This window comes from Budorcas taxicolor, chromosome 15, assembly GCF_023091745.1.
Source record: "Budorcas taxicolor isolate Tak-1 chromosome 15, Takin1.1, whole genome shotgun sequence".
In the NCBI taxonomy this organism is placed as follows: Eukaryota; Metazoa; Chordata; class Mammalia; order Artiodactyla; family Bovidae; genus Budorcas; species Budorcas taxicolor.
This window is the reverse complement of record NC_068924.1, coordinates 45,727,826-45,754,071: the sequence shown is the minus strand read 5'-3', so window position 1 is coordinate 45,754,071 and position 26,246 is coordinate 45,727,826. Positions and strand designations below refer to the sequence as shown.

The 26,246-nt window shown below is 48.0% G+C and overlaps 1 protein-coding gene across 1 annotated transcript in view; it reads left to right on the top strand.

Moving 5' to 3' along the window:
- The window catches only part of DNHD1 (dynein heavy chain domain 1), a 68,854-nt gene that overhangs the window by 23,454 nt on the left and 19,154 nt on the right, over positions 1-26,246 (top strand). The window contains 18 exon segments of the mRNA XM_052652123.1: positions 4,116-4,370; positions 4,480-4,617; positions 4,763-4,814; positions 6,275-6,540; positions 6,631-6,874; positions 11,445-11,602; positions 12,089-12,221; positions 12,224-12,574; positions 14,519-14,646; positions 14,745-14,943; positions 15,312-15,406; positions 15,948-16,155; positions 17,934-18,059; positions 18,361-18,458; positions 18,562-21,457; positions 21,658-21,844; positions 22,018-22,210; positions 22,452-22,740. Coding sequence (XP_052508083.1) covers positions 4,116-4,370; positions 4,480-4,617; positions 4,763-4,814; positions 6,275-6,540; positions 6,631-6,874; positions 11,445-11,602; positions 12,089-12,221; positions 12,224-12,574; positions 14,519-14,646; positions 14,745-14,943; positions 15,312-15,406; positions 15,948-16,155; positions 17,934-18,059; positions 18,361-18,458; positions 18,562-21,457; positions 21,658-21,844; positions 22,018-22,210; positions 22,452-22,740 — 6,016 coding nt within the window.

Here is a 26,246-nt window from a genome sequence, read left to right as displayed (position 1 = left end):
CTAGTATGTTTCTATTACTTATTGTAGTGTATGACATACAGTAGGTGCTCAGTGAATATTTGTTGACTGAATGAATGCCAAGTTGACTTTGTATCTATATCTTTCTCCCAAGCAGAATAAAATCTTGGCATTCTTCTAATTTTCTTTTTCTCCTCTCTCTACCTTCCACCCTTCTCATTATGCTTTTTTTTGATATCTCCTGGAATTTTAGTCCTACATTGTTACAAACATTTTTGTTTTATTGCTTTCATTTAGAATTAATAATATATTTCACAATTTTTTTTTTCTCAGTACAACTTCTTGTAGACCACTTTATCTTCTTGTATTCATTTTCTTCTGTCAGAAATATACTCCTTTTTTTTCCAGAGAGAATCTGTGGATGGTAAATTTTTAGAGTCTTTGTATATCTAAGAATGTCTTTATTCATCTTCAAACTTCAGTGATACTGTGGCTAGATATGGAATTCTAGGTTTTTAAAATCTCCTTAGAACTTTAAAGATATTGGCCCTAGTGGTAAGGTTTTTAAAATGTATACTGATTATGTTCTGTTGTAATTATTATTGTTGTTGTTACTTTGTTTTTTTTAAGAATCCCCATTTTCTCTCTATTTTTATTATTATTTTTTTGAAGTATAGTTGATTTACAATGTTTCTTTACCAACTGAGCTCTCAGAGAAGCCCCATGAGAAATCTCTTTAGAACTTTAAGATAATGCCCCTCAGTTCAGTTTGGTCGCTCAGTCGTGTCTTGACTCTTTGTGACCCCATGGACTGCAGCACACCAGGCTTCCCTGTCCATCACCAATTCCCGGAGCTTACACAAACATGTCCATCAAGTCAGTGATGCCATCCAACCATCTCATCCTCTGTTGTCCCCTTCTCTTTCTGCCTTCAATCTTTCCCTGCATCAGGGTCTTTTCTAGTGAATCAGTTCTTCGTATCAGATGGTCAAAGTATTAGAGTTTTAGTTTCAGCATCAGTCCTTCCAATGAATGTTCAGGACTGATTTCCTTTAGGATTGACTGGTTTGATTTCCTTGCAGTCCAAAGGACTCTCAAGAGTCTTCTCCAACACCACAGTTCAAAAGTATCAATTCTTCGGCGCTCAGCTTTCTTTAATGGTCCAACTCTCATATCCATACATGACTACTGGAAAAACCATGGCTTTGACTAGACAGGCCTTCATTGGCAAAGTAATGTCTCTGCTTTTTAATATTCTGTCTGGGTTGATCATAGCTTTTCTTCCAAAGAGCAAGTGTCTTTTAATTTCATGGCTGCAATCACCATCTGCAGTGATTTTGGAGCCCCGAAAAATAAAGTCTGTCACTGTTTTCATTGTTTCCCCATCTATTTGCCATGAAGTGATTGGACCAGATGCCATGATCTTGGTTTTCTAAATGTTGATTTTTAAGCCAACTTTTCCACTCTCCTCTTTCACTTTCATCAAGAGGCTCTTTAGTTCTTCACTTTCTGCCATAAGGGTGGTGTCTTATCTGAGGTTATTGACATTTCTCCTGGCAATCTTGATTCCAACTTGTGTTTCATCCAGCCTGGCATTTCACATGATGTACTCTGTGCATAAGTTAAATAAGCAGGATGGAAATATGCAGCCTTGATGTACTTCTTTCCCGACTTGGAACCAGTCTGTTGTTCCATGTCCAGTTCTAACTGTTGCTTCTTGACCTGCATACAGATTTCTCAGGAGGCAAGTAAGGTGGTGTGGTATTCCCATCTCTTGAAGAATTTTCCACAGTTTGTTGTGATCCACAGAGTCAAAGGCTTTGGCATAGTCAATAAAGCAGAAGTAGATTTTTTTCTGGAACTCTGTTGCTTTTTTGATGATACAACAGATGATGGCAATTTGATCTCTGGTTCCTCTGCCTTTTCTAAAACCAGCTTGAACATCTGGATGTTCACACTTCACATACTATTGAAGCCTGGCTTGGAGAATTTTGAGCACTACTTTGCTAGCTAGAGTGAGATGAGTCCTATTGTGTGGTAGTTTGAACATTCTTTGGCATTGCCTTTCTTTGGGATTGGAATGAAAACTGACCTTTTCCAGTCCTGTGGCCACTGCTGAGTTTTCCAAATTTGCTGGCATATTGCGTGAAGCACTTTCACAGAATCATCTTTTAGGATATGAAATAGCTCAACTGGAATTCCATCACCTCCACTAGCTTTGTTCGTGGTGATATTTCCTAAGGCCCACTTGACTTCACATTCCAGGATGTCTGGCTGTAGGTGAGTGATCACACCATCATGGTTATCTGGGTCATGAAGATCTTTGTTGTATAGTTCTTCTGTGTATTCTTGCCACCTCTTCTTCGTATCTTATGCTTGCATTAGGTCCATACGTTTCAGTCCTTTATTGTGCCCATCTTTGCATGAAATATTCCTTTGGTATTTCTAATTTTTTTGAAGAGATCTCTAGTCCTTCCCATTCTATTGTTTTCTTCTATTTCTTTGCATTGATATAATGTCCCTAGTGGTAAGGTTTTAAACAGATTATCCTCTATTGTAGTAATTATTGTTGTTGTTAGTGTTTTGTTTTTTTTTGGAATCTCCATTTTCTCTCTATTTTTATTATTTATTTAATTTTTATTGATGTATAGCTGATTCCCAATGTTGTGCCAATCTCTGCTGTACAGCAAAGTGACTCTATTTTACACACACACAAACATATATATACACATTCTTTTTAAAATATTATTTTCCATTATAGTTTATCCCAGGATATTGAATATAGTTCCCTGTGCTATACAGTAGGACCTTGTTGTTCATGGTTTTATCCTAGGTGTCACTCAGTAACTTCTCTCAATGTGAGATGATATCTTCTTTTTGCGAACATTTACAATGGAACTAACCATGCCAGATTCTGTGTTAAGCAGTTAGGGTTAAGTGTGACAGAAGCAAATAAGGAGTAAATTCCTCGGAGAATTTACAGTGTAGTGGACGAGTCACACGAATTGATAATGGCGTGCTGGACTAAGGACTATGGTATAGGAACCACTGGATATTGAGGGCGTTGCTAGAACATGGAAGAGGACACCCTGCCAAGTATCCAAGGCAAGTTTGTATATGACATGCCTAGCTTAGGTTTCAACTGACTTATGTCTGGGTCTCGGAAGACTAGGATCTGAGCTCAGTGTGAGCAGAATACAATTCGTAGCTACCTCATAGTTCTCACCACAAGCTCTGCTGAGCATCAGAAAGGATAGGAGAGCAGCAGGGACCAAAGGGTCCGTCTAGCCAAACATACCTTCCTGGTGTGTCTCCTCTGTTCCTCATCAGGACAGGCCAGAGAGGTGGCAACTGTCAGCACTCTTGTAGGCTGAGGAACTTCCCAGCTGTGAGATGAACCCACAAAGAGGCTCCCAGGCTTTTATCCCACATTTCCCATCCCCTACTGGAAAGTCTTTGTCAGTAGCCAGAGAGAGCTTCTGCTCTCACAGAAGGCTATGTTATGCTGGTCAGCATGCCATATCACCCAGGCCTAGTGACTTGACACCATAACCTGGAATAATTACTGGGCCTTATTTGTTGAATATCTTTTTTTTTCTTTGTCTAATCTATGCATGGCAAATCTCTCTATTTACACATGCACACACTTTCTATTTGAGTTCCCCCCTGGGGGCATTGGAGGAGACCCTGGTTTGATTCCTGAGTTGGGAAGATCAGCTCGAGAAGGGATAGGCTACCCACTCCAGCATTCTTGGGCCTCCCTGGTGGCTCAGATGGTAATGAATCCTCCAGCAATGCAGAAGACCTGGGTTCCATCCCTGGTTTGGGAAGATCCCCTGGAGAAGGGAACAGCTACCCACTCTGGCTTACAGAATTCCAAGACTGAGCAACTTTCACTTCACTGGGGGCATTTGGCAGACAGGCCTGGCCTATCAAATCAACTCATTGTAGCCTCTCAATATATGTTCTCCATTTCACATCTTCTCTGGTCACTTAAAGATTTCCAGGGCCAGTCTCTACTAAGAAGCAGCCCTCCATCTGCATATCTAGGGTCGAGGTTTTAGACTCTGAGACCCAAAAGCTTTGCAACAGACCAGTTGGTGGCCAGTTTGGTCTCCATCCCCCTTTCTCCAGTGAACTTTCCACTCTCCTGACAGATCCATGAGGATACATACCAAATGCAACAGGGCCTGCAGCAGCGACTGAAAAACTGCAAGAAGATCAGGACAGACCAGACCTCCGTGTACCTTCAGAAGGCGCAGTGCCAGCAGCTGGAGCAGAGGCTGAAGCAGGCGGAGGCGTGGCTGCTGCAGATGGGACAGCTGGCCCGCTTGGTAGACTATATGATCTGCCAGAACCTCGTGTCCATCATAGAGGAGGAGATAACCTCTTTTGTGGCCAACATCCTGCAAGTGAGGTGGTGGGTAGCATGTGGGAAGGTGGACAGGCAGTCAAGGGCCAACTGGCAGGGAGCAAGTACTGACCTCTGGCCCCACAACTTCTCCTGACCTTTCTTTACAGGCCCCAAGGCAGAAACCCTTTCTCTCAGCACAGCTGGTCTTTGACAGTAGTGGTCAGCTGTCTCAGGAGCCCTGTATTGAAAATATGATCCAGACTTTAACTGTGGGCCTAAGGTCAACGAAGGCCTCTGCCCTGAAGGTATTTTGGTTCGGGCAGGGGTCTGGCTGGAGGAATTCCCTACAGAGAATAGCCTGTTCCTATCATTTAGAATCAGAAGCTCTCAGCCTGGTCTGAACCCTCATTGTTTGCTCTTTCTGCCCCTTCTTTGCACCTTGGCATGAAGGTAATGCAGTCTACAGACCTGAAGACCTTCTGGGAGTCCCTGTATATTGAAGGTATTTAAGGAGCCCTAGGCAGTAGGGAGGAAGGGTGGAAGGAGGGAGAAGGGCACGTGCAATGTCCTCATGGCCATAGAGTCGGGCATTGGACATGGATGGAGCAGCTCTAACCTGGGTCTGAACATGTGCTGAAGAGGGTAGGAGGGTAGAGGCATGGTTTTGCTCCTCGTGCGTGTGCCAATGGGGTTTTGTGCTGGGTGGGTGCATTGTATGTGAGAGAAGAGAGTCAAAGATAACTTCAAAGTTTTTGACTGGACAACCTGGAAGAATGGAGTTCCTGTTTACTGAGGTTGGAAGACTGCATGAGGAGCAATTTGGAGGGGAGTGGGTGGAGATCAGAGCCCATTTGAGGCTGTTAAAAGTTTGAGGTTCAAGGTCAGCATCTAGGTAGAGATGTGGACTAGGCAGTTGTTTAAATGGGATTGGGATTCAGGGAGAGATCTGCATTAGACACAAATTCCAGAGAAAATAGATGGTATTTAAAACCATGAAACTTGGTTAGTTCTAGAAAGTGAGTCCTGATGGGGAAGGGAAGAGATCTGAGGATGGACCCTTGGGAGGGGGCAGCGTGGTCTTTATGTGTTTGCTGTATGAATTTAATTTATAAACATTTTGATGCCTCTTCTCCCTTTTTGTGCAAATCTTAACACAAATACCAAAGTTGGCAATTAACCAGTTTCTAAGAATTAAGGCGAAGGCCGGGTTCAAGGGTATTCCTTAAGACAGGTGCTGAGGACTGGCTTGCTCAGCTTCCTTCCGCACCTCCTCCTCTGTTCTGCATTTCTGAAACTGCGTTTCTCAGACCTCCTCGAGGCTGGGAGTCATAGGTTATTTAGAGCTATATGTGACTTCAGTTCAGAACTGAGGTAAGTAGGGGAGAGAGGCAGGACGCATGCCATCTGTTCTGCTGGTGGGGCTCGTAATTGTTTATGATCATGTGTTTATGTAGCTGGTGGTATGGCGATGACATCCCAATTTGCCAGGCAGCACAAATCCCTAAACACTTGGCCTAGAGTATTTTTGATTTTCAGTTCTTGCAGTTACTCACAACTCATGTGATTTTATAAAATAATTGCTTATACTGGGCTACTTATACTGGGCTTCCCTGCATTGGGAAGATCCCCTGGAGAAGGGAGTGGCTACCCAATCCAGTATTCTTGCCTGGAGAATCCATGGACAGAGGTGCCTGGCAGGCTACAGTCAATGGAAGAGTCGGAAACGACTGAGCAACTAACGCTTTCGCTGCATATGCTAGCTAGAGTAAATTTTGCCGTCTGCATCTAAACCCTAACAGATTCCCTGGCACTATGCTTATGATATAGATGTATGTGTAAACTCACTCATGAACAGAGAATGTGTAAGGTGTGTAATGTGGTGTCCACACCCAGGGTAGAGGGAGAAGTTGTATGTGGTCCCTGGAGGGCACTCATGGGCAATCATGGTATGTCCCCCACTAGACGAAGATGAAGAGGACTACTCAGACTCAGACTTCATGATGCCCAAGTTCCAGGGCCAGCCCAGCGATGCTGTGGACGTCTTCTGTGGCCCGAATATAGGATTGGTGTGGCCCTGGAAGTCTCGCACAGTTACTGAAGCCCTGGAGGTCCATGGGCACCGGCTTCGGGGCCAGTACTCGCCCCTCGATTATAAGCAGCTGCAGGAGGACCTGGACAACAGCCCCCAAATCCAGCAGGCGCTGGCTGTCCAACAGGCCCTGCTGGAGGTGAGGACAGAGGCTCAAGGAATGGGATGGTGGCCACCGGTTCCTGTCACCGCCGCCCACCTCTGCCCTAAGCCCCTCATCTGCCTCTAGGACATGCTGCAGGAGGTGCAGGAATTCTGCAGGGATTACCATTGGATGACAGGCATTTATGAGTTCCTGCAAGCCTGGGGGTGTCAAAAGCTGGAGTCTATGAGAGGTTATCCTATCAAGAACTATGTGATGCTGGTGACCCGCCTGAACGCTTGGCAGGCCCAAGTCTCCAGGATACCCATGGAGTTGATCACAAGAGGCAGGCTGCTGCTGCTGAGCTGCCGCAACATACAGGCGGAGATGGGTGAGTGCCGCTTAGTCTCCGTTCTCGGTTTTTTAAAATTCTATGTATTTATTTATTTGTGGCTGCACTGGGCCTTCGTTGCTGCACGCTGCGGCCTTTCTCTGCTTGCAGCGAATGGGGGCTGCTCTCGAGTTACGGTAGCCCTCTTGAGTAGGGGCTTCTCACTGCAGTGGTTTCTCTTGTGGAGCACAGGTTCTAGCCATGCGTGCTTCAGTAGTTGCAGCGTGCGTGTGTGCTTAGGTGCTAAGTCATGTCTGACTCTTTGCGACCCTTGTGAACTGTATTCTGCCAACCTCCTCTATCCACAGGGTTTCCCAGGCAGGCATACTGGAGTGGGTTGCCATTTCCTCCTCCAGGGGATCTTCCTTAGCCAGGGATCGAACCTGCATCTCCTGTCTCCTGGGTTGTCAGGAGGCTTCTTTAACTACCTGCGAAGTTCGGTAGTTGCATCCTCACTAGTTGTGGCACCTGGGTACAGTTGCCCCATGGCATGTGGAGTCCAGGGATGGAGCCTGTGTCCCCTGCCCTGGCAAGCGGTTTCCTAACCATTGGACCACCAACGAAGCCCTGTCCTCCCTTCTCTCCTTCGCCTTCTGTACCTTATCCACACGGCTCTCCCTGGGCCCTCAGCGTCCCCCAGAGACCTTTGGTGCAGGAACTAGAAGAACCTCCCAAAGCCCCAGTCCCATCCTTCCCTTTGCCAACTGTCCACTACAGGGCACGGCCTCTCCATCTGTTTTGGCCCAGCTCGTCCCCCATACTTCTCAGGAAAGGTGTCTCTGTCACCTGACATTTTCTGTTCTTATGGTATGCAAGGAGTCAGACCAAATGTGGCTGAGGAAAATCTTTGCTTGCTTCTTAGGCTAGGAGAACTCAGTTTCTTTACTGAGATTCTCAGGAATCAAGGGTGCCCTCTCTCCACATGTAGCAGTCAAAATTGACACCACGATTTGTATGTATAAAAGTTACTCTCTTTAACTGATCTTGGCTTGTTCTGTAGCCTTAAATTCTGCTGATGGTGAAAGAACAGACAGTTGGCCCTCCATATCTGTATGTTCTATGTCTGTGGGTAAAATTCCAGACAGTCCCCAAAAAGCAAAACTCGAACCGACAACAGTTTATGCAGCATTTACACTGTATTTACAACTATTTACATAGCATTTACATCGTTTTAGGTGTTATAAGTAAGCTAGAGATGATTTAAGGGGCTTCGCACGTAGCGCTAGTGGGAAAGAATCTGCCTATCAATGCAGAAGATGTAAGAGATGCAGGCTCAGTCCCTGGGCTGGGAAGATCTCCTGGGGGAGGGCATGACAACCCAATCCAGTATTCTTGTCTGGAGAGTCCCAAGGACAGAGGAGCATGATGGGCTACAGTCCATAGGGTCGCACAGAGTCAGACATGACTGAAGTGACTTAACTTAGCACACAGCACAGACATGATTTAAAGTACACAGGGGGACATGTATAGGTTATATGCAAATACTGTGCCATTTCATAAGGGAACTGAGCATGTGTGGATTTTGGTATCCTCAGGAGTCCTAGAACCAATTCCCCTAAGGACAACTGTATTCCAATTGAAAGTGAACACTTTTTTTTTTTTTTTTTTTCATTTAAAGTAGGACTTTTGGTTTAATTCAGTCTATTTGGAGTAATTGGTCAATTCAAAATTCATACTACGGTTCTGGGTTGTTCTGTTTCTCAAGCGTCCTCAGCTTATTTTCCTCCCCAGGGTGGCACCTGGCATTGGAGAGGGCTTCAGGGCCATGTGCTCTTCTTGGCTGGCTTCTGTTGACTTCCCTGAGGTCTCTGCCCTCCTGACCTTGCTGCTTCCGGTGCAGCTGTGTCCTGAGCTGGAGTAACTGGCCTGTGTTCTCTCAGCTGGTAGGAGCCCAGAGTGTCTGCCCTTGCTGGCCTGGCCCTGCATTGTCTCCTGCTGACACCACACGTCCTTGGGGTTTTAGGGAACCCTTCATCCAGTCTTTGTCCTAGGCTGGCCACCCCCATAGCTTCTGCTGTAGGGCCCCTCGCCCCTCAACCCAGGAACACCATCCGGGCCTGCTGGCTATCAACTCGTCACTGTCTCCTGTGTCCACTGCCGTCTGGGAGCTGTGGGGTCTTGGGAACATTGTCTTTGATCCTCTTTCTCACACCCTGTTTTCTGCTCTGCTGTGACTGTCTCATGTCACACGAGTATAAGGGCACCCTGCAAGAGGGTCATCTCCCCAGAGTGACTCCATGCAAAGTGGAGCTCAGGCTCACTTGCTATCTATTCGCCCCTCAGCCCATCTCAGTTTCCCACTTCAGGTGCCTACCTACCCACACGAGGCCAAGGCCCAGTTGTTGGTCTCCCTGGATCTCTGAGAAGTCTGGTTTAAGAAGTAGCCTCGTTCCTCTTTCCCCTTCTTCCCTTCCTATGGGAAGTGTGTCTCACACTACCATTTGCTGGCTAAGTGCCTCCACCCAGGAGATGGCTGTGGAGAGACACAGAGCACAGTAGATTGGGAAGCTGGTTTCCTCTAGGAAATTGAGAGGTTCTATTTTGTGACCTAACACCCCCAGATGGCAATGTCTGCTTCCTGCAGAGACTAGGTACTTTCAGACCCATGCCCTCTAGGCCTGCTTGGTTTATGAAGGTGAGAGGCTTTGGAGCTTGGCCTCAAAGTGCTTGCATGCCTAGCTCTCCCTGCCTTTGCCCCTCCACAGATGAAAGCACAGGCTTCCTTAGGTATCTCCTAGGTGACAGAATTCCCTACACCTATCCCCGCCCTCCCTCCTAAATGTACAGAGGGTTCAGGCTAGCCAGGCAGAAGCAGGAGGGCCTGTGATTGACCTGCTTTCTTTCTGACCCTGGTTGCAGTGGGCTTTGCTCCACTCTTGCTCAGGAAGTCGGTGTTCTTTCTAATTTGTTGACTTCTTTGTCCTTAATCCAAGGTCAACTGACCTCTTTAAGGGGAACAGATGGAGAGAGAAAAGTGCTGGGTTCAGGACTGTGACTCTGTTTTTACCGGTTTGCATGACTTCATATCACTGAGCTTCAGTTTATTTGTAACGTGGACATAATAATGTAGCCACTCACTGGGTTATGGGAAGGAGGATTAAATGAGATACTATTTGCAATATTCCTAGCATTGACTATGGCATGTAGCAAATGCTTAATTTTTCTTTCATTTCACCTTGTTCCCTTCTGTTCACTTTCATCCTTCTTTCATCCTTCTAGTTTTATCTATTTATCCTGCGAATTTGCTCCTCCTCTATCTGGGCTCCATTTAATAGAGAATGATAATGAGTTGGCCTCAACAGAATCTTGAGTTCATACTTTTCTCACCCATCTCCCTAATTGCACCACATCCAACCTGTCACCAAATCCTTTCCATTCTTCTGCCTCCTAAGTATCTCTCAAATGTCTTTTCCCATCCATCTCCAACTTGCAACCCGGAGGAATCCTGGTATTTTATCAGTCCACTGCTCCCTCTTACCACATGGTGTCACTGTTGAGCTCTTGGTCTTCACCAACCTGGTGCTGCTGTTCAGAGAGCAGCACCATTGCGATGGTCTAGCTACTGTCAGAGGCCAGTGGGACAGTTTGGAAAAGGATAAGTTCATATCTTGGTGTTCTGTTCAAACTTGAGTACACCTTGGAGGTTTTCTCGTCTTGGTTTTCTCAGTTTCAGCTCTTGGTGCCAATTCCTCTCAGTTACTTTCTTCAAAACCCCATCGGATCCATTCCTTGTATGTCTCAATTATATGCATCTTGTATATCTCAAAGATGCTCATGAAAGATGAGTCAGTTTACTTTTAACCCTTCAAAGCAGAAAATATAACAAGTTGGAAACAGGCTGCCAGAGTCTGAATCCTTGCTCTACCATATAAGCCATCATACTGGTATTATTCCTGTCCTTGGCCACAGTGGAGTTGTTCATATTGCCAAAGCCAGCTTCCAAGATTATCTTCTGGTCGCAAATCCACCTGACAGCTTCTTTCCTTTAATCCTTAAAAAATAAAAGGCAAAGTGCACACTCTTCTTGGTCCTTCTGCTACAGCAGATGCAGTAAGACTCCTCAGATGCAAACTGTGGTGGGCATTCTGCTTATCATGGACATGGTGTTCCCTTGCCTTTGCACATGCTTTCATCCACTGGGTGTGCACCTGGGAGCGCCCCTGGGAGCCTTAACCACTTTAGTACAGTCAGCTCCAGTGCCCCCTGGGGATGCCTTCCCCAGTCTCCTCAGGCTTCCTTCCTCTTCACTGAGCCAGGTTGAGGGCTGGCTGAAGAGCATTTATTGCACTGATACGTGATTGTCCATTTATATGTTTGTCTCTACTGCCATATTGTGAGCTTCTCTGGGTGAGAACCTTTCTGTCTCTCTCATCACCCTTGTCTGCTGGTGCCCAGCATGGGCCCCAGTGAACGGCAGCTAATGACACCAGGCAGGGGTCCAGTATGTGTTCAGTGACTGAGGGAACCAGTTCATGCTCTGGCTTCCCCTTCAACCTGCTCTCACTCCAGCCTCCCCTGGATGCTCCCTGGGCACTACAGCCCCTCACGCCTCACTCTCTCCTGTCTTCAGAATCCAAGTTGGTAAACATCAGGAAGGACATTCTTGAACAGGTACAGAATGAGTGCCAGAGCCGCAGTCAGCAGCTAATAACAGAGCTCACAGGTTTCATGAAGGCCTTCCAAACCATCAACTCAGACATCCACTCCATCGCATGGTGCTCCCAGAAGGTGGGCGCTCCCCATCCTTCCTCCCCAGCTTATCCAGGGCCATCCCGCTCATGTGCTAAGCACACTCCCTTCCGGTCTCTGCTGAGCTCCCAGTGGGGCTCTATGCCCTTAAACTGCATTCACCTCTGTGACCTGCCCTGGCCAGTTCTCACCCTGTTCACATGGTCCTCAGTATCCTCATGAAATGGGGAGGCCCTGATGTGATGAGAGACAGTCCTGCTTTCAGAGAGAGAGTTCTGCTCTCTGTATGCTTAAGTAGAGATCCATTGCCCTGTCCTCAGGGCAATGACTTGATGGGGGAGGAGCTGTGCTGTCTTCAGGGAGACCTTGGTCAGATGGGGATCTGCTCTTGGACTGCCCTGATCTCGGCGGGTTAAAAGGCAACTGCTAGGACCTGGAGCCTCTAGGAGGGAGTGCCCCTCAGGATGGGTGCACAGAGGTGCACAGGGCTGTGTGGGCGCTGGTCTCATGCTGTCATCCCTGCAGCTGAATGAGGCCAACGAGCGGTACGCTGAGCTGGAGGAGCAAATGGAATACACGCGGTCACTCTACGAGCTCATCCGCAACCACTTTGGCCTCTTCAGTGCTGAGAATGAGGCACTGGACATCTCGGTGAGAAGGCATCTCCTCTGCCCCTCCCGCTGCTCCTCCCCCCGCCCCCAGCTCTGCTTGACCGCTCTCTGCCTGCCCCTCAGCTTATGGACACGTGGGAGTCATTCCAGTATGAGAAAAGCCAGGCCTCAGAGTTCCTGCTCAGCAAGCGGCATGCCATCGTGCCCAAGCTGCAGCAGCTGATGGCCACGGCACTGGCGGAGCTGGAGGGCATGATTGAGAAGGCCCTGTCTGGTCCGTTCATGGACCCTGCCCAAGAGCAGAGGAGCACGGAGCGCCAGCTCATCTCCCTGGAGCGTCAGTACCAGAACACAGTCAGCAGCCTCTCTGACCTGCACCATGCCTACATGGCCTTCACTGGTACCCAGGGCCCCGCACCCTCCACCACCACCACCCTTGGGTGGCGTGATCCTGGGTGGTGTGATCCTGGGTTGTGTCCTGGGTGATCCTAAGCAAGTCTTAGGAATCACATACCTTCATTTTAGTCTCTTTCAATGCAAAGATTGCAGGACAAAATCTAAACCCATTGGCTATGTCAAGTGTTGTCCTTAGGGTGGGGATAAGCATTGTGCCTAGACGGGAGCTCATGGTCTGGAGGAGAAGGCAACTAGGTGAGTGTTCCATCCGAATGTGATGGGATCAGAGGGCTAAAAGCCTGTGCAGAGAAATGTAAATGTGTTCCTGTTGTAGTCCTTAGCCTTTGTGTAGCCCTGTTCAACTCAGGCCTCCAGCAGGCAGCAGGTCCCAGATGAAAACAGGTGTGGGTGCTCCGTGGCCACTGCTTCCAGCCAGTGTGGTGGAGAGAGGTGGCTGCTGAGGGCTTCCCTGGCCCTGAGGGGAGACCCGGACCGAACTCCTGGTCTTGGCCCTTCTGTGCAGTGTGTGGTTGGGCTGGTTCCCTTCTGCACGGGAAGGACTTTGTGGGCTGCAGATTCTTTCCTCAGGTGCAGCCACTTCTGTCGCTCACTTGTATCCCTTGCAAGGGATATTGCTTCTGAGTTGACTCTTAGCCAGCTGCCAACTGTTACCATCTCTGACTGTGAGGTCCCCAATCCCAGGGAGGAGACACTCTGGGACCATCCTAAAACAAGGGACTTTTCCTTTGGTCAAGTACTGGGGGACCCTCATCCCATGCAAGACAATGGCACTCCATGCCAGTACTCTTGCCTGGGAAATCCCATGGACGGAGGAGCCTCGTAAGCTACAGTCCATGGGGTCGCACAGAGTCAGACATGACTGACGCGACTTAGCAGCAGCAGCATCCCATGCTCTAGCTGATGTAGACCACAGACCTTGGCCTTTCCTGCTAGTGGTTGGGATGTTTGTGGAAAAGTAGAATAGGGGACTCTGGCCTTGTGGGGTTTCACCTGGAAAACCACACAGCATTGATTTTATTTCCTTTTTCCACCCCTGTCTCTTCACCAAACTCCCAGTTTTTATTATTAATACAACACTCTAGGATCTTAGATCTAGACCATTAATGCTACTGTTTATTTTCCGTTCTGTGTCTTTTATTTTACTTGCTATCTTTGACATTTGCTTTGTTCTATAACCATGTTAACAACTATTTTGACATCTAAGGTTGAATGGTTTTGTTTACCCACTTCCAGTTTTAAAAATACCACATCTTTTTAGTTTTTTTCACTTCTTTCTTGGATGGCTGCAGTAAATCTTTGAGTTGTTTTTTTTCTAAGAAGGGAGTTGGAGGTGTTAGAATTTCTAAGCTATTTATGACTAAGAATGACTGTATAATGTCCTTATATCACAGCTTGGCTAAATATTGGATTCTGAAGTCAAAAAATTGGCTCCTCTGTCCTTGGGATTAAGAGGAGTCAAGAATGTCAGGGAGGGTGGGTAGCAGTTCTTAATGCGGGGGTGGGGGGCACTGCCTAGGTCTCATTCAGAAACTGACGTCTGATCAAGGACTCGAATGTGGTAAGGGAGTGAGCCGTATAGTTCTCTAGAGGAGAGTGTTCCTGAAAGAATGAGCTGCCAGTCAAAGGCCCTCAGCAAGAGGGAGCAGGGCTGATGTATCTGAGCAATAGTGAAGGGTGGTGTGGCTGAAGTGGCCTAAGAGAGACGGACTCTAATCAATAGAAGAGAATGCCTTCCCTTTCATCCCTATCACGTTTTCCTAGAGTTTCTTTTCCTGGACTAACTCTCCCTTGGTTTATTGTACTGAACAGTTTTGGACACTGCCCCCCACCGCCAGCCTCATCTCCTGCACTTTCAGGACCCTCCCTTCTGTCATTATGGGATCTTGACTGATCATGCCCCCACCTGACCCCCGGGCCTGTCCCACAGGGGACGAGAGTCCTGTGCCCTTGCCAGTCTGTGGGACCCGCCCCATCGTGCAGCAGCAGCACATCTGGCACCTGTACCGAGTCATCTCTGAAAACATCAGTGAATGGAAGTGCATGGCTTTTGCCAAGGTGCCGACGCCCTCCTTGGCGCCCCTGCCCGGGTGTGAAGCATTTTCGGGGGTGGGGGTGGGAGGGTCTCCAGCTGCTGGTGTGCCTCTCCCCCACAGTTCAATCTGGCTCTGGCCCAGGAGAAGACAGACGGCTGGCTGACAGAGGCGGCCCGGGTGAGCGCGACCCTGGGGCTGCACAGCCCGGTGCTGCAGCGCTGCATGCGCATGCTGGAGGAGTTTCGCAGCCTCCTTCCCCTGCTGACCAAGCTGGGCAGCCTCCAGGTGCAGAACCTCAACTGCCAAGCTCTCCTGCGAGGTGGGTTTGGATAGAGTCAGAGGGTGGGGGGAGGGAAGGACACAGGGTTAGAACAATGGGACAACTCACTTCTCTGTGGCTTTTTTTGGGAAGCATCTTTCCTCCCTGGGCTGCCCTGTACTTTCCCCATGGACTGCAGCCTCCTTCCCCTCACAGAGACCTCACACACTACCACGTGGATCCTCTCTGCTGCCCAGGGCTGGACTTAGGCTGGAGTCTTAGTTCTGGACTCTGAACTGTGCTCTGGACCTTGGGTTCCGGGCCCCCTGCCTCTATGTCATGCTTTGAGACGTGCTGTCTGGGCTGGACTAGGCTGGGCTCTGCCAAAGACCGAGTATCACTCTGACTTGCTGTCCCTCCACCTCCAGCCTTAGGACTAAGCAGTTTCTACAGCATAGAGCTACTAACAGTGGGCCAGCTGCTCTCTTGTCCGCTGCTGGAGTTTACAGATCGAATCAATCAGGTGGGCCCTCCCCAACAACCCCACTGAGGAGGGGTAGCTCAAACCCAAGGCCTGTTTGCTAAGCTCTAATAAAGGCAGTTAAGACCCAGCAGCCCCTTGAGACAAGGGGAACAGCAGATATTGGTCTGTGGGGAGGGGGTTGAGATTGCTAGCCTCCCTGGGGAGTATGGGGATCTGATGGGTGGTTCCAGACTCTCTGTGACTGAGAGTATGTCCCTCCTCTACAGGGGAAGGAAGTGGGTGGCAGCCCCAAAGTGGTGGGCACACAGGGTGGCAGATGTCCCCCAATACTTACCCTGTCCCCAAAGAGCATGAGTTGATTGATGTATTGTCTCCTCGGCCAGAGCTTTGCAAAAGAGTGGGTTTCAGGGCAGCAGCCCTAGGTCACAGTGTGATGCTGGCGGCTTGCCTTTGAAGCCAGTGACCCCACTCTTCCTCTCTGAGACCCGCACTCTGCTGAGCCCTGGCCCTTGAGTCCAAGCTCCAGGGCTATCCCCTGAGCCATCCCCCAGTCCCGGCTCCTAAGTCCCGGTTCTTCCAGATCTGGAGGACTGAAAACATACGGAATCATGCCCACGAGGCGCTCCTGCGGCTGCGGCGGGCCTGGGAAGCACGCCAGCTGCGACTGCTCAACTTCATCCTGCATGTGCCCTACGAGTCCCCAGTCTCTGAGCGCTCCAAGAGGCAAGCATCCCGCAGCCCTCAGTGGCAGGTAGTGGGCAAGGACAGCGGTACCTTCATCCTCTCAGGTGAGGCCCCGCCCTTAGGGCCCAGTGACAGCCAGACAGGGTGAGGGGCATATTCATCCACCAAGTTCTGCCGGATCTGGCTTCTCTAGCCTGGGCCCCTGCCCTCCTGGACAGCCTGAGCCATCCGTCTTTTCTGAGACAGCATCTTCCATGCAGCTCCCACACAGTCTTAATCTTCTTGGGAGCCCCTCACTCCCTCTTTCCTGCCCAATGTCTGGCCTCTTAAGCAAAGGTCTCCCCTTTATGGTCACATCTCCCCAATGTTCAATGCTCTGTCCTCTAGGCTGCACCACCTCATTCATTCCTTTGTCCTTCCCTCATCAAACTCACCTGCCTCCTCTGAGCCAAATTCAGGAGACTCTTGAGATTATCAGACCAAAGTCCTGTCTCTTGTGAACTCCCAGACAAGGACAAGAGAACAGAGATGAGTGTGCGATGGAGCAGTGAAAAAGTGGAAGTGAAAGTTGCTCAGTCGTGTCTGACTCTTTGCAGCCCCGTGGAGTGTACAGTCCCTGGAATTCTCCAGGCCAGAATTCTGGAGTGGGTAGCTGGTCCCTTCTCCAGGGAATCTTCCCAACCCAGGGATTGAACCTAGGTCTCCTGCTTGGCAGGCAGAGTCTTTACCACTGAGCCATCAGAAAGAGGAACAACTTGAAACGGGCAGGAGACAGAGATCTTCCGTTTCCTTAGGAAAAGGCCTCACGCTGACTTCTGAAGGAGTATGAGTTTGCTAAACATGCAAGGGCAGAAGGGCTTGCCGGACAGAGGGCGCAGTGTATGTCCAGGCACCGAAAATGGTATAATTAGGGAACTGCCAGTAAAGGAGAAATCCTCTTATCTGGTCTAATTAAAACCAGCCAGCGGATTCAAAAAGTTAGTTAAATAGGGCAATCAGTCATAATATAGGCATACATGGCTTAAGATTTTTATTTTAGCTTGAATCATGTAATGTACATTTATTTACTCACCTTTTAGCCTGAGGACAAGAGCTTTTCTTTGATTCGCAGTCAACTGATAGAGGTTCCTCACTGCCTTTTGTAGTATTAATACATTGTCTGCTATTTCCACTTTCCATTTCTGAAAGTTGAGAAGTGACACGAGGACACTTATGACGCTGAGTCCAGAATTTTTCTAGAGTTTTATTATAATTTCACAGTTTTAAAAAATTGACTTGCCTATACCTAATTTGGGCTTCCCAGGTGGTGCTAGTGGTAAAAAAAAAATCTGCCTGCAGTGTAGGAGACGTAAGGAGACGTGGGTTCAGTCCTTGAGTTGGGAAGATCTTCTAGAGGAGGGCATGGGAACCCACTCCAGTATTCTTGCCTGGAGAATCCCCTGGACAGAGGAGCCTGGCGGGCTACAGTCCATAGGGTAGCAAAGAGCTGGACACGACTAAAGCAACAGCATGCATACCTAATTTAATATCATGCCTTTATTTTTTTAACAGTTTACCTTTACTTCTGAAGGCTTCCATAGTTTTTATAGAACCAGCAACTCTTTCTCCACCTGTATTTCAGAGATTAACATAATACTAGATTAAATTCTGTAATTAAAATATAACTCACATAATAAACAGAACTCACATAAACAGTTTTGCAAACACATTCTGACTCTTTGTGAGCATATGGTTCAACTAGTGGAGGAAAAAATGTTTGTATCTTCCAGAGAATAGTTTGAGATCTGTGCGTATCAGTGTGTATTGGGTATCAGTCGCCTGCGCCCTTGCCCCATCTGACTGCTAGCTCAGCTCAGCTCAGCTCAAGTCCACTCTTCCTTAGATTACAGCAGCCTGCAGGACTCTATCCATGAAAGCCTTCAGGTGTTGTTCAAGATCCTGGCCATCCAGAAGTCAGGAGACTTAAACAGAATTGCTCTGGAGTGGGTGACCATCATGCATGGCCTGAGTGAGTGCAGGCCTCTAGCTGGGCTCATAGGTGGGACCTGACGGGAGATGACCTAGAAGGCTGGGGAGAGAGGTGCGGGTGGGGGAAGACAGAGTGAGCACCACCTTCAGAGCCATTTCTTAGGCTAAAGTGACCAGATCTTTATTCACGTTGCAGGTTTTCTCTCCATGCAAGGTCCCGGGGTCCTACTAAGCAGTTTTTTTGGGGGTAGGGCATCCCAAGAGGACAGGAAGAGGCTGGTCCCTCTTGCAGAAGCTAGAACCCTCGTCTCCCTCCATTGTTCCCCTGACTGCCCTCACAGGTGCCCTGCTGCAGGTGTGGGTGACTTTCCAGCAGAAGTGGATCTTCCTAAATAAAGTTCTGCATGAGATGAAGATCCAGTTTCCCAGTCCTGAGCTGGTAGGGAAGTGGGTGTGGCAGGATGGACCAGTGCTGCTGAACAGCAGGGCTCTGGGTCGGAGTGGGGGCGCTGCCCTCACCCTCGCCTTCTCTGTCACCACAGAGCACCCGTTTCGAGGCCATGGATGCGCAGTATCGGACCCTGATGCAGATCTCTGTAGCTGACCCCCTGGTTCTGTCACTCATAGTGCCCAGTGCCAAGCGGAACCCTCTTTTCCAAGGCCAACAGCTGCAACAACTGCTGCAGGAGGGTTCCATGGACCTGGAGGGCATCATCATGGCACTGGAGAGCGTGCTCTATGCCGTGCGTGCCCACTTCCCCCGCCTCTTCTTCCTCAGCGACAGTGAGCTCGTGGCCCTGCTGGCTGCCCCACTGGAGTCCTGTGAGGCCCAGCTGTGGGCACGACGCTGCTTTCCTCATGTGCATGCTGTGAGCTTCGAGTCCAGTGAAACTGCAAAAGACACGGATGACCCGGAGTCAAGCCCAAGCATACAGACTCAGGTGGAGGTGCTCGCGGTGTTCGGGGCGGGTGGGGAGGAGGTGAAGCTGCGGGGGTCCCTTCTTCTGCATCCCGATCTCCCCAAGTGGCTGGCTTCCCTGGAGGAGAGTCTCCGTTTGGCACTGGTGCACAATCTGCAGGACTGCGTGGCTGCCCGTCTTGCTCTGGGCCCGTCCCTAGACAAGGCCTTCAAGCAGGAAAACCACTTGCCCCAGGAAAGCCAGTTGCCCCCGAAGATGTATGTCCAGCACTGGCTGGACTTAGTCCAGGCCTTCCCGTGGCAGTGTGTGTTGGTGGCGGAGGAGGTGGCATGGCGGGCCGGCATGGAGGAGGCTCTGCTTGAAGGGAGGACCCTGGCCATGGTCCCCATGCATGTGCGCAAGCTAGAGGTACTGGTGCATTTTCTCCGGGCCCAGAGGGCCTCTCAGGGTGAGCAGCCCCTGCCCTCTGTCCGCCAGACCAGCCTGCTCAGTGCCCTGCTGGTCATGGCGGTGACCCACCGGGACATAGCCCAGCTGCTGCAAGAGCACCAGGTCAGTGGACTGACGGACTTCCACTGGGTCCGCCAACTCAAGTATCACCTGGGTTCCCCTCACACCGCTCCCCAAAGCCCCCTCAAGGGTCTGAAGACTGTTGTGTCTACTGAGACCTTTCTGTCCCCAGCTGCATGCTGGATAGATGTGCTGGGTCGATCTTTCCTGTACAATTATGAGTACCTGGGTCCCAGACTGGGGTCCCTACCCAGCCTGCTGCCTGAGCGGCCAGCCCTCGTGCTGTTATTAGCCCTGGAAGAGGTGGCCTGCGGGACCCTACTGGGCCCCAGTGGTGTGGGCAAGGGAGCCATAGTAAAGAGCCTGGCCCAGGCCCTGGGGCGCCAGCTGGTGGTGATGCCCTGCTTGCCCCAGATGGAGGCCCGCAGCCTGAGCAACTACCTGAACGGTGCCCTGCAGGGAGGTGCCTGGCTGCTGTTAGAAGCAGCTCAGCACTTGCCCCTTGGCTTGCTCTCTTCCCTGGGCCAGCGCTTGGCCAAACTGCGCCACCTCTATGCCCCACTGTACCAGGAAGCTTCCCAAAGTACCAGCACCATCGACCCCACCCACCCCTGGCTCCTCGGCAGCAGCTTCTTTGAGAGACATCACGTGGACATGCGCCTTGGCTATGGCTGTCTCCTGACACTGCGGGCCCTGAGCCCTGCCATGCCCGCCAACCTGCGCCAACTGCTGCGGCCCGTGGCGCTGACCCTGCCCGACCTGCAGCAAGTGGCAGAGCTGACCCTGCTGGGCGCAGGGATCCGGGATGCCTCCCGCACCGCGACCCGCCTATCCAAGTTCTTCTCTCTAGAGTGTGAGCTGGTGTCTGGGCCCCTGCCCTGCCGCCTGCCCCTCCTCAGGAAGGTGCTGGAAGACACGATACAGGCTCTGAACTTGACCAAGGGGGACCCCGAGTCTGAGCAGCCCCGCAGCCTAGCCACCGTGGAGGAGGCCACCCTGCTGCGCACCCTGCTGCGCTCCCCACTGTTCAGCCTCTTGGAGGGGCCCCACCTTCAGGACCTCCAGAAGCTGCTCTGTGGGCTCTTTCCCACCGCCTCCCAGGTGCTGGCAGAGCCTGCAACCCCCAGGCTGAGGAAGTCACTGCTGGTGGAGGAGCTACGGCAGGGAGGCCTGCATCCCAGCCCTGATATTTTGGGGTCCCTGGATCAACTGAGTCAGGCCCTGGGCCAGGCCTCAGGCATTTTGCTCCTGGGCCCGGCAGGCAGTGGCAAGACCACATGTTGGCACAGCTTATTTAAGATCCAGAATCGGTTGGCGGCCATGGAGGACCCCACAACCCAGAGCTGCCAGCCTGTGGAAATTACTCACCTGTATCCAGGCGTCCTCAGCCTTCAGGAGTTCCTGGGATGGCTGGAAGGCCCCTGCTGGCACAATGGTGTCTTCCCCAGGCTGCTGCGTGAAGCTAGTCGGTGTAGGACTGTGGGCCCAAGGGGGCAGGTACAGGAACCAGTGGGGATTCATCACTGGATAATATGTGATGGAGCTTCCAGTTCTTCCTGGCTGGACTCTATCACTTGCCTCCTAGGTGACCCCCCACAGCTTAGCCTCCCCAATGGTCAGCAAATAGCACGACCCTCAGGTACTTCTCTTTTGATGGAAGTGGGAGATACCACAGGCATGTCCCCCACAGTAGTGGGCCGTTGTGCCCTGGTGTGGTGTCGGGGGGAGCAGACTTGGCAGGGTATACTGAGCGTCTTGATGGCAGCCTTGCCCCGTGAGTACCGCCTGCAGCCCCAGACTGTCGCTGAGCTCAGCCACCTGGCTGAAGGGCTGGTGCCCGCAACGTTCCAGTTTCTCACCTGCCAGGGTGTTAGCTCTCTGCTGCAGGTACACGGACAGCGGGCCATTTGCCCAGGTGTGGCTGAAGTCACCAGCCTGGCCCGCATCTTGCGTTGTCTGCTCAACCCATACCTGCGCATAGATGAGGAGGAGAAGGCACATATCCCAGGTGAAGGCAAGGACTGATTTGAGAGCTATGTGGCCTTGAGGATAGTGGGGATATAAGCTGGAGCTTGTGGCCCAGGTTCTTAGGTGGACTCGGGTCTTGGGACTGAAAATGAGAAGCAGTAGCCAACCTCTACTCTCTTTCCCACCCCCTCCTCTTTTTTTCTACTGGGGCTCCTTTCCTGGCCATGGTGACCTTCACAGAGGACCTCAGCTATAGTGATTCAAAGTGTATAGTGGCTCGAAGCATCAAGGCCTCAAAAACCAGCTCTCTGCACCAGAACCAGATTGACAGTGATGCCGTGCCTAGTAAGCGCAGGGAGCACCTGCTGGCCATCAGCAGCTTTCTTTTTGCTGTGATCTGGGGCTTTGGAGCCCACCTTCCCTCCAGGTATCTACAGGGGTGGAGGGGGGAGATGGAGAGGGCGGAAATGGAATGACCCATGGGTCTCCAAACCCTGGCACCATTGTTGGAGAAGGGTGGGGTGTGTGAGTGTATGGAACTGAGTGTAATGGAACTGTTGTAACCATATGACACTCTCACCTGTATGTTCATTTGAGCAGGCTCTGGCCCCTCTATGACACCTTCCTGAGGGATTCTATTAGTTGCCTCTCCAACTACTCTGAGCTGCCAACCTCAGACTCGGTGTTTGATCTACATGTATGCCCTGAAGATGGGACACTGGCCCCCTTCACTGGCCAATACCTGGGCAGCCGCATCAAGGGAATTCAGGGCACCTTCTACCCTTCTCCCCAGGTGTGAGGACAGTGGGGCCGAAGCTGGGGTTGGGGCTCAAAGAGATACTCTGGGGTGTACATGTCCTCGGCATAGCTGAGGGCTGTCTGCTCCCATTCCTTGACACGTTTTTAAAATCACAAGAATACATGAAGTGTTCTGCAAATACAGCTTTAATATAAGCCTCCTAAGACCTTTACTTTCAGCTAGATTACTGTGCTAACCAGGAGCTGCCACAGTAAGCCCTGCTCCTGTCCTGCAGACTGAACGGCTCTTGTACGTGGTGGACCTGCTTCTGTCAGAGGGACACCCAGTGCTGCTGGCTGGAGAGGCAGCAACAGGGAAGACAACCTTTGTGGAAGTGCTGGTGGAGCCACAGCACCCTTACATAAACAGCCCCATTCACCCCGCTGTCAGCACCACCCACCTTCGCCTCCTGTTGAGCCGGGAGATCCAGGGCCAATCACAAGCCAGCCCATGGACTGGGCGGCACCAGGATTCTAAAGGTTTTCTCCTCTTCCTGCTGGAGGATCTGCACCTGGCTGCTTCCGGTGAGGAGTCGGGAGGGAAGAAGTCATCGTCCTTTCTCTTGACTGTAAAGTCCTTAGCTATATTTATCGACTTTCAGACCTATACCTACAGACCAGACTTGAGTGTTCCATTCTTAATGTCTTCTCTTAATATCTTCAGTCTACATTTGCTCTCTGAATGTCCTTGTCCCTTGCATCCCTTGCACTATTGACCATATTGACATCTAGAGAACATTATATCCACTGACTGCAAAATGTACTTTTTTTTCAAGTGCACATGGAACATCCACCAAGATAGACCTTATGCATAAAATTAGTCTAAACAAATTTCAAAGGATTAACTTTTACAGAATATTTTCTCTGACTGTAGCAATAAAAACCAGTAAGATACTAGAAATCTCCCAATTTTTGAAATTAAACAGCGGACTTCTAGATAACTCATGCATAAAAGAAGAAACTCAAAGGGAAATTAGAAACTATTTTGAACTGAATAATAATGAAAACACAACACATCAAAATTTGTGGAATGTAGCTAAAGCAGTGCTCAGAGAGTTTACAGCTTTAAATGCCTAATTAGAAAATAAGAAAAATTTGAAATCAGTGATCTATATTTTCAGCTTAAGAATCTAGGAAAAGAAGAGCAAGTTAAAACAATAGAAGGAGATAAATAATAAAGATCAGACCAGCAATCAATGAAATAGAATGAAAAGCACAAACTATAGAAAATATCAGCAAAGCAAAACTTTAAAAAGATAAATGAATCCCCAAGTAACACAAATCAAGAAATAAAATAGGAAATATAAATTATCAATATCAGGAATGAAAGAGGTTTTATTTTAAAGATATTAAAAAGAATAACAAGGGAATATTGTAGAAAAACTTATAGTAATAAATTTAGTAATTCAGATTAAATGGATAGATGCCTTGAAAAACACACCTTATCAAAATCTGACTCAAGAAGAAAAAGAATAGAAAAAGAATAGCCCTATAGATCTATTAAAATTTTGAATTCATAATAATAAACATTCCAAGTCCTGGATGGTTATTAGACAGTTCAATTATATCCAATATTTAAGGAAAAAATGGAAACCTACAGTTTTTCAGAAAATGGAGTAAATACTTTTCAACTCATTTGATAAGGCCACCAAACCCCAATGCCAAGTTCTGAAAGATATTTCAAGAAAATAAATTATAGGCCATGATCTTTCATAAATGTAAATGCAAAACAAATCCTCATGAGATATTAAGTAAAATTCAGCAACACATTATCATCAAGTAGGGGTATATCTCAAGAATGCAAGTTGACTCAACATTCAAAAATCAATCGGTGTAATGCATGACTTAGAATAACAGAGAAAAGTATAAGATCATCCTAATAGATAAAGAAAAAGCATTTGATAAAATTCAACACTATTTATGGTAACTCTCAGCAAACTAGGAATAGAAAGGAATTTTCTCAGTTTGATGAAGGGCATCTATTGGAATCTATAGCTAATTACATACTTAACTGTGAAATAGTGAACATTTTTTCCATAAGATCAGTCACAAAGCAAGAGTGTCCACGCTCAGTGCTTCTTTTCAATAGTGAACAGAGACTGCTATCAGTACAATAAGAGAAAGAAAGAAAAGCCTTTAAAGTTAGAAAAGACGAAGTAATACTATCTCTACTAGAATATAACATGATTTACTGCGTGGAGAGTCCTAAGGATTTACCAAAAGCAAAAACAAAACTACAAAACTATTAGAACAAATAAGTGAATTTAGCAGGCTCACAGCATACAAAGTCAATCTATTGAAATCATTATTATTTCTATATCCTAATGACAATCAGAAATAAAAAATTTAAGTATCATTTAAAATATCATGTAAAAGCTTAAAGTATTTAGGAATAAACTTAGTCAAAGATACACACTGAAAACTGCTAAATACTGCCGAGATAAAAGAGAATTAAGTAAATGTAGAAATATATCATGTTCTTAGATCAGATGAGTCACCAGTGTTAAGGTGCTCATTCTGCCCAAATTGATCTACAGATTCAGTGCAGTCCCAGTCTAAACTAGGAAGTCTGTTTTTTTCTTATTTTTTAGAAACTGACAGACTCTTTCTGAGACTTCCATGGAAATGCGAAAGACCTAGAAGGGCCAAAAAAACTTTGAAAAATAAGAAAGTTGGAGGGCTTAAACTAGTGATTTTAAGACTTACTGTACACAGTTACAGTAATCAAGTAATAAATACCAATATTGGTATAAGGACATGGATACAGCCTAATGGAACAGAATCATGAATCTGATATATGGTCATTTATGGTCATTTGATTTTCAACAAGTGTTCCAAGATAATTCACTGGGGGGAAGTATAATTCTTGGGGTAGAAACAGCTGTATGTACGTGTGAGGGAAAAAAAAAGAATCTTGAATCCTACCTCACAACATTCACAAAAATCAATTATAAATAGATTATAGACAAGTATAAAAATTAAAACTATAAATCTTAAAAAATATTGACAAAAAATCTATGTGAACTTGGCTAGAAGCAATGATTTCTTAAGATACAACTATATTTCACCAAAATTTAAAGCCTATGCCCTTCAAGAGACACTTATGAAAATGAAAAAAAAATCCATAGAAAAATTCAAGATACATATACCTAACAAAGCTCTTGTACCTTGAAAACATAAAAAAGCTCTTACAACTCAGTAAGAAAAATTCCATTTAAAAAATGGACAAAACACTTCGAATAGACACTTTACAAAAGAAAAATAATGAATGACGAAAAGCACATGAAAATGTGTTTGATACGGTTATGCATCAGTGAATTCCAAATGTAAAACCTGTGAGACAGTACTTCACACCTACTAGAAAGATTCCAAGTAGAAAGACTGATAGTAATTGTGAAATGTGGAGCAACTGAGACCCTCACACTTTGCTGGTAGGAGCAAATGATACAACTGTAGGGAAAAAGAAAAGTGTGACAGTTTCTTCCCTGTTAAATGTATGTTTACTATATGACCCAGCAGTTCTGCTCACAGGTATTTACCGAAGTGAAATGAAAGCACGTGTATGTTCTCAAATAAACTTGCACATGTATGTTCATAGCAGCATTATTCTGAATAGTCAAAACCTCAAAACAGCATAAAAGTCCATCGGTGTCAGTGGATCTACAAACTGTGATATTTTCATAATGGAATATCACTCAGCAATGAAACAGAACAAATTACTGATACACGCAAAATATGGATGAATCTCAGAATCATGCTGAGTGAAAGAGGCCAGACGTGGTAAACCACATACTGTATGATCCCCTTTGTATGAAGTTCTAGAATAGGCAAAGCTAATCCATAATGATAGATGTCAGAGTAGACAGAAATTCCTGGGATGGTGTGATAGGGGACTGACTGCAGCGGGCCAGGAGGAAACTTTCTGGGGTGATGAAAGTGTCCTAAATATCACTGGGGTGGTGGTTACACGGACATATACATTTGTCAGAGCTCATTGAGCTATCTACAATGTGTGCATTTTATTTTATAGA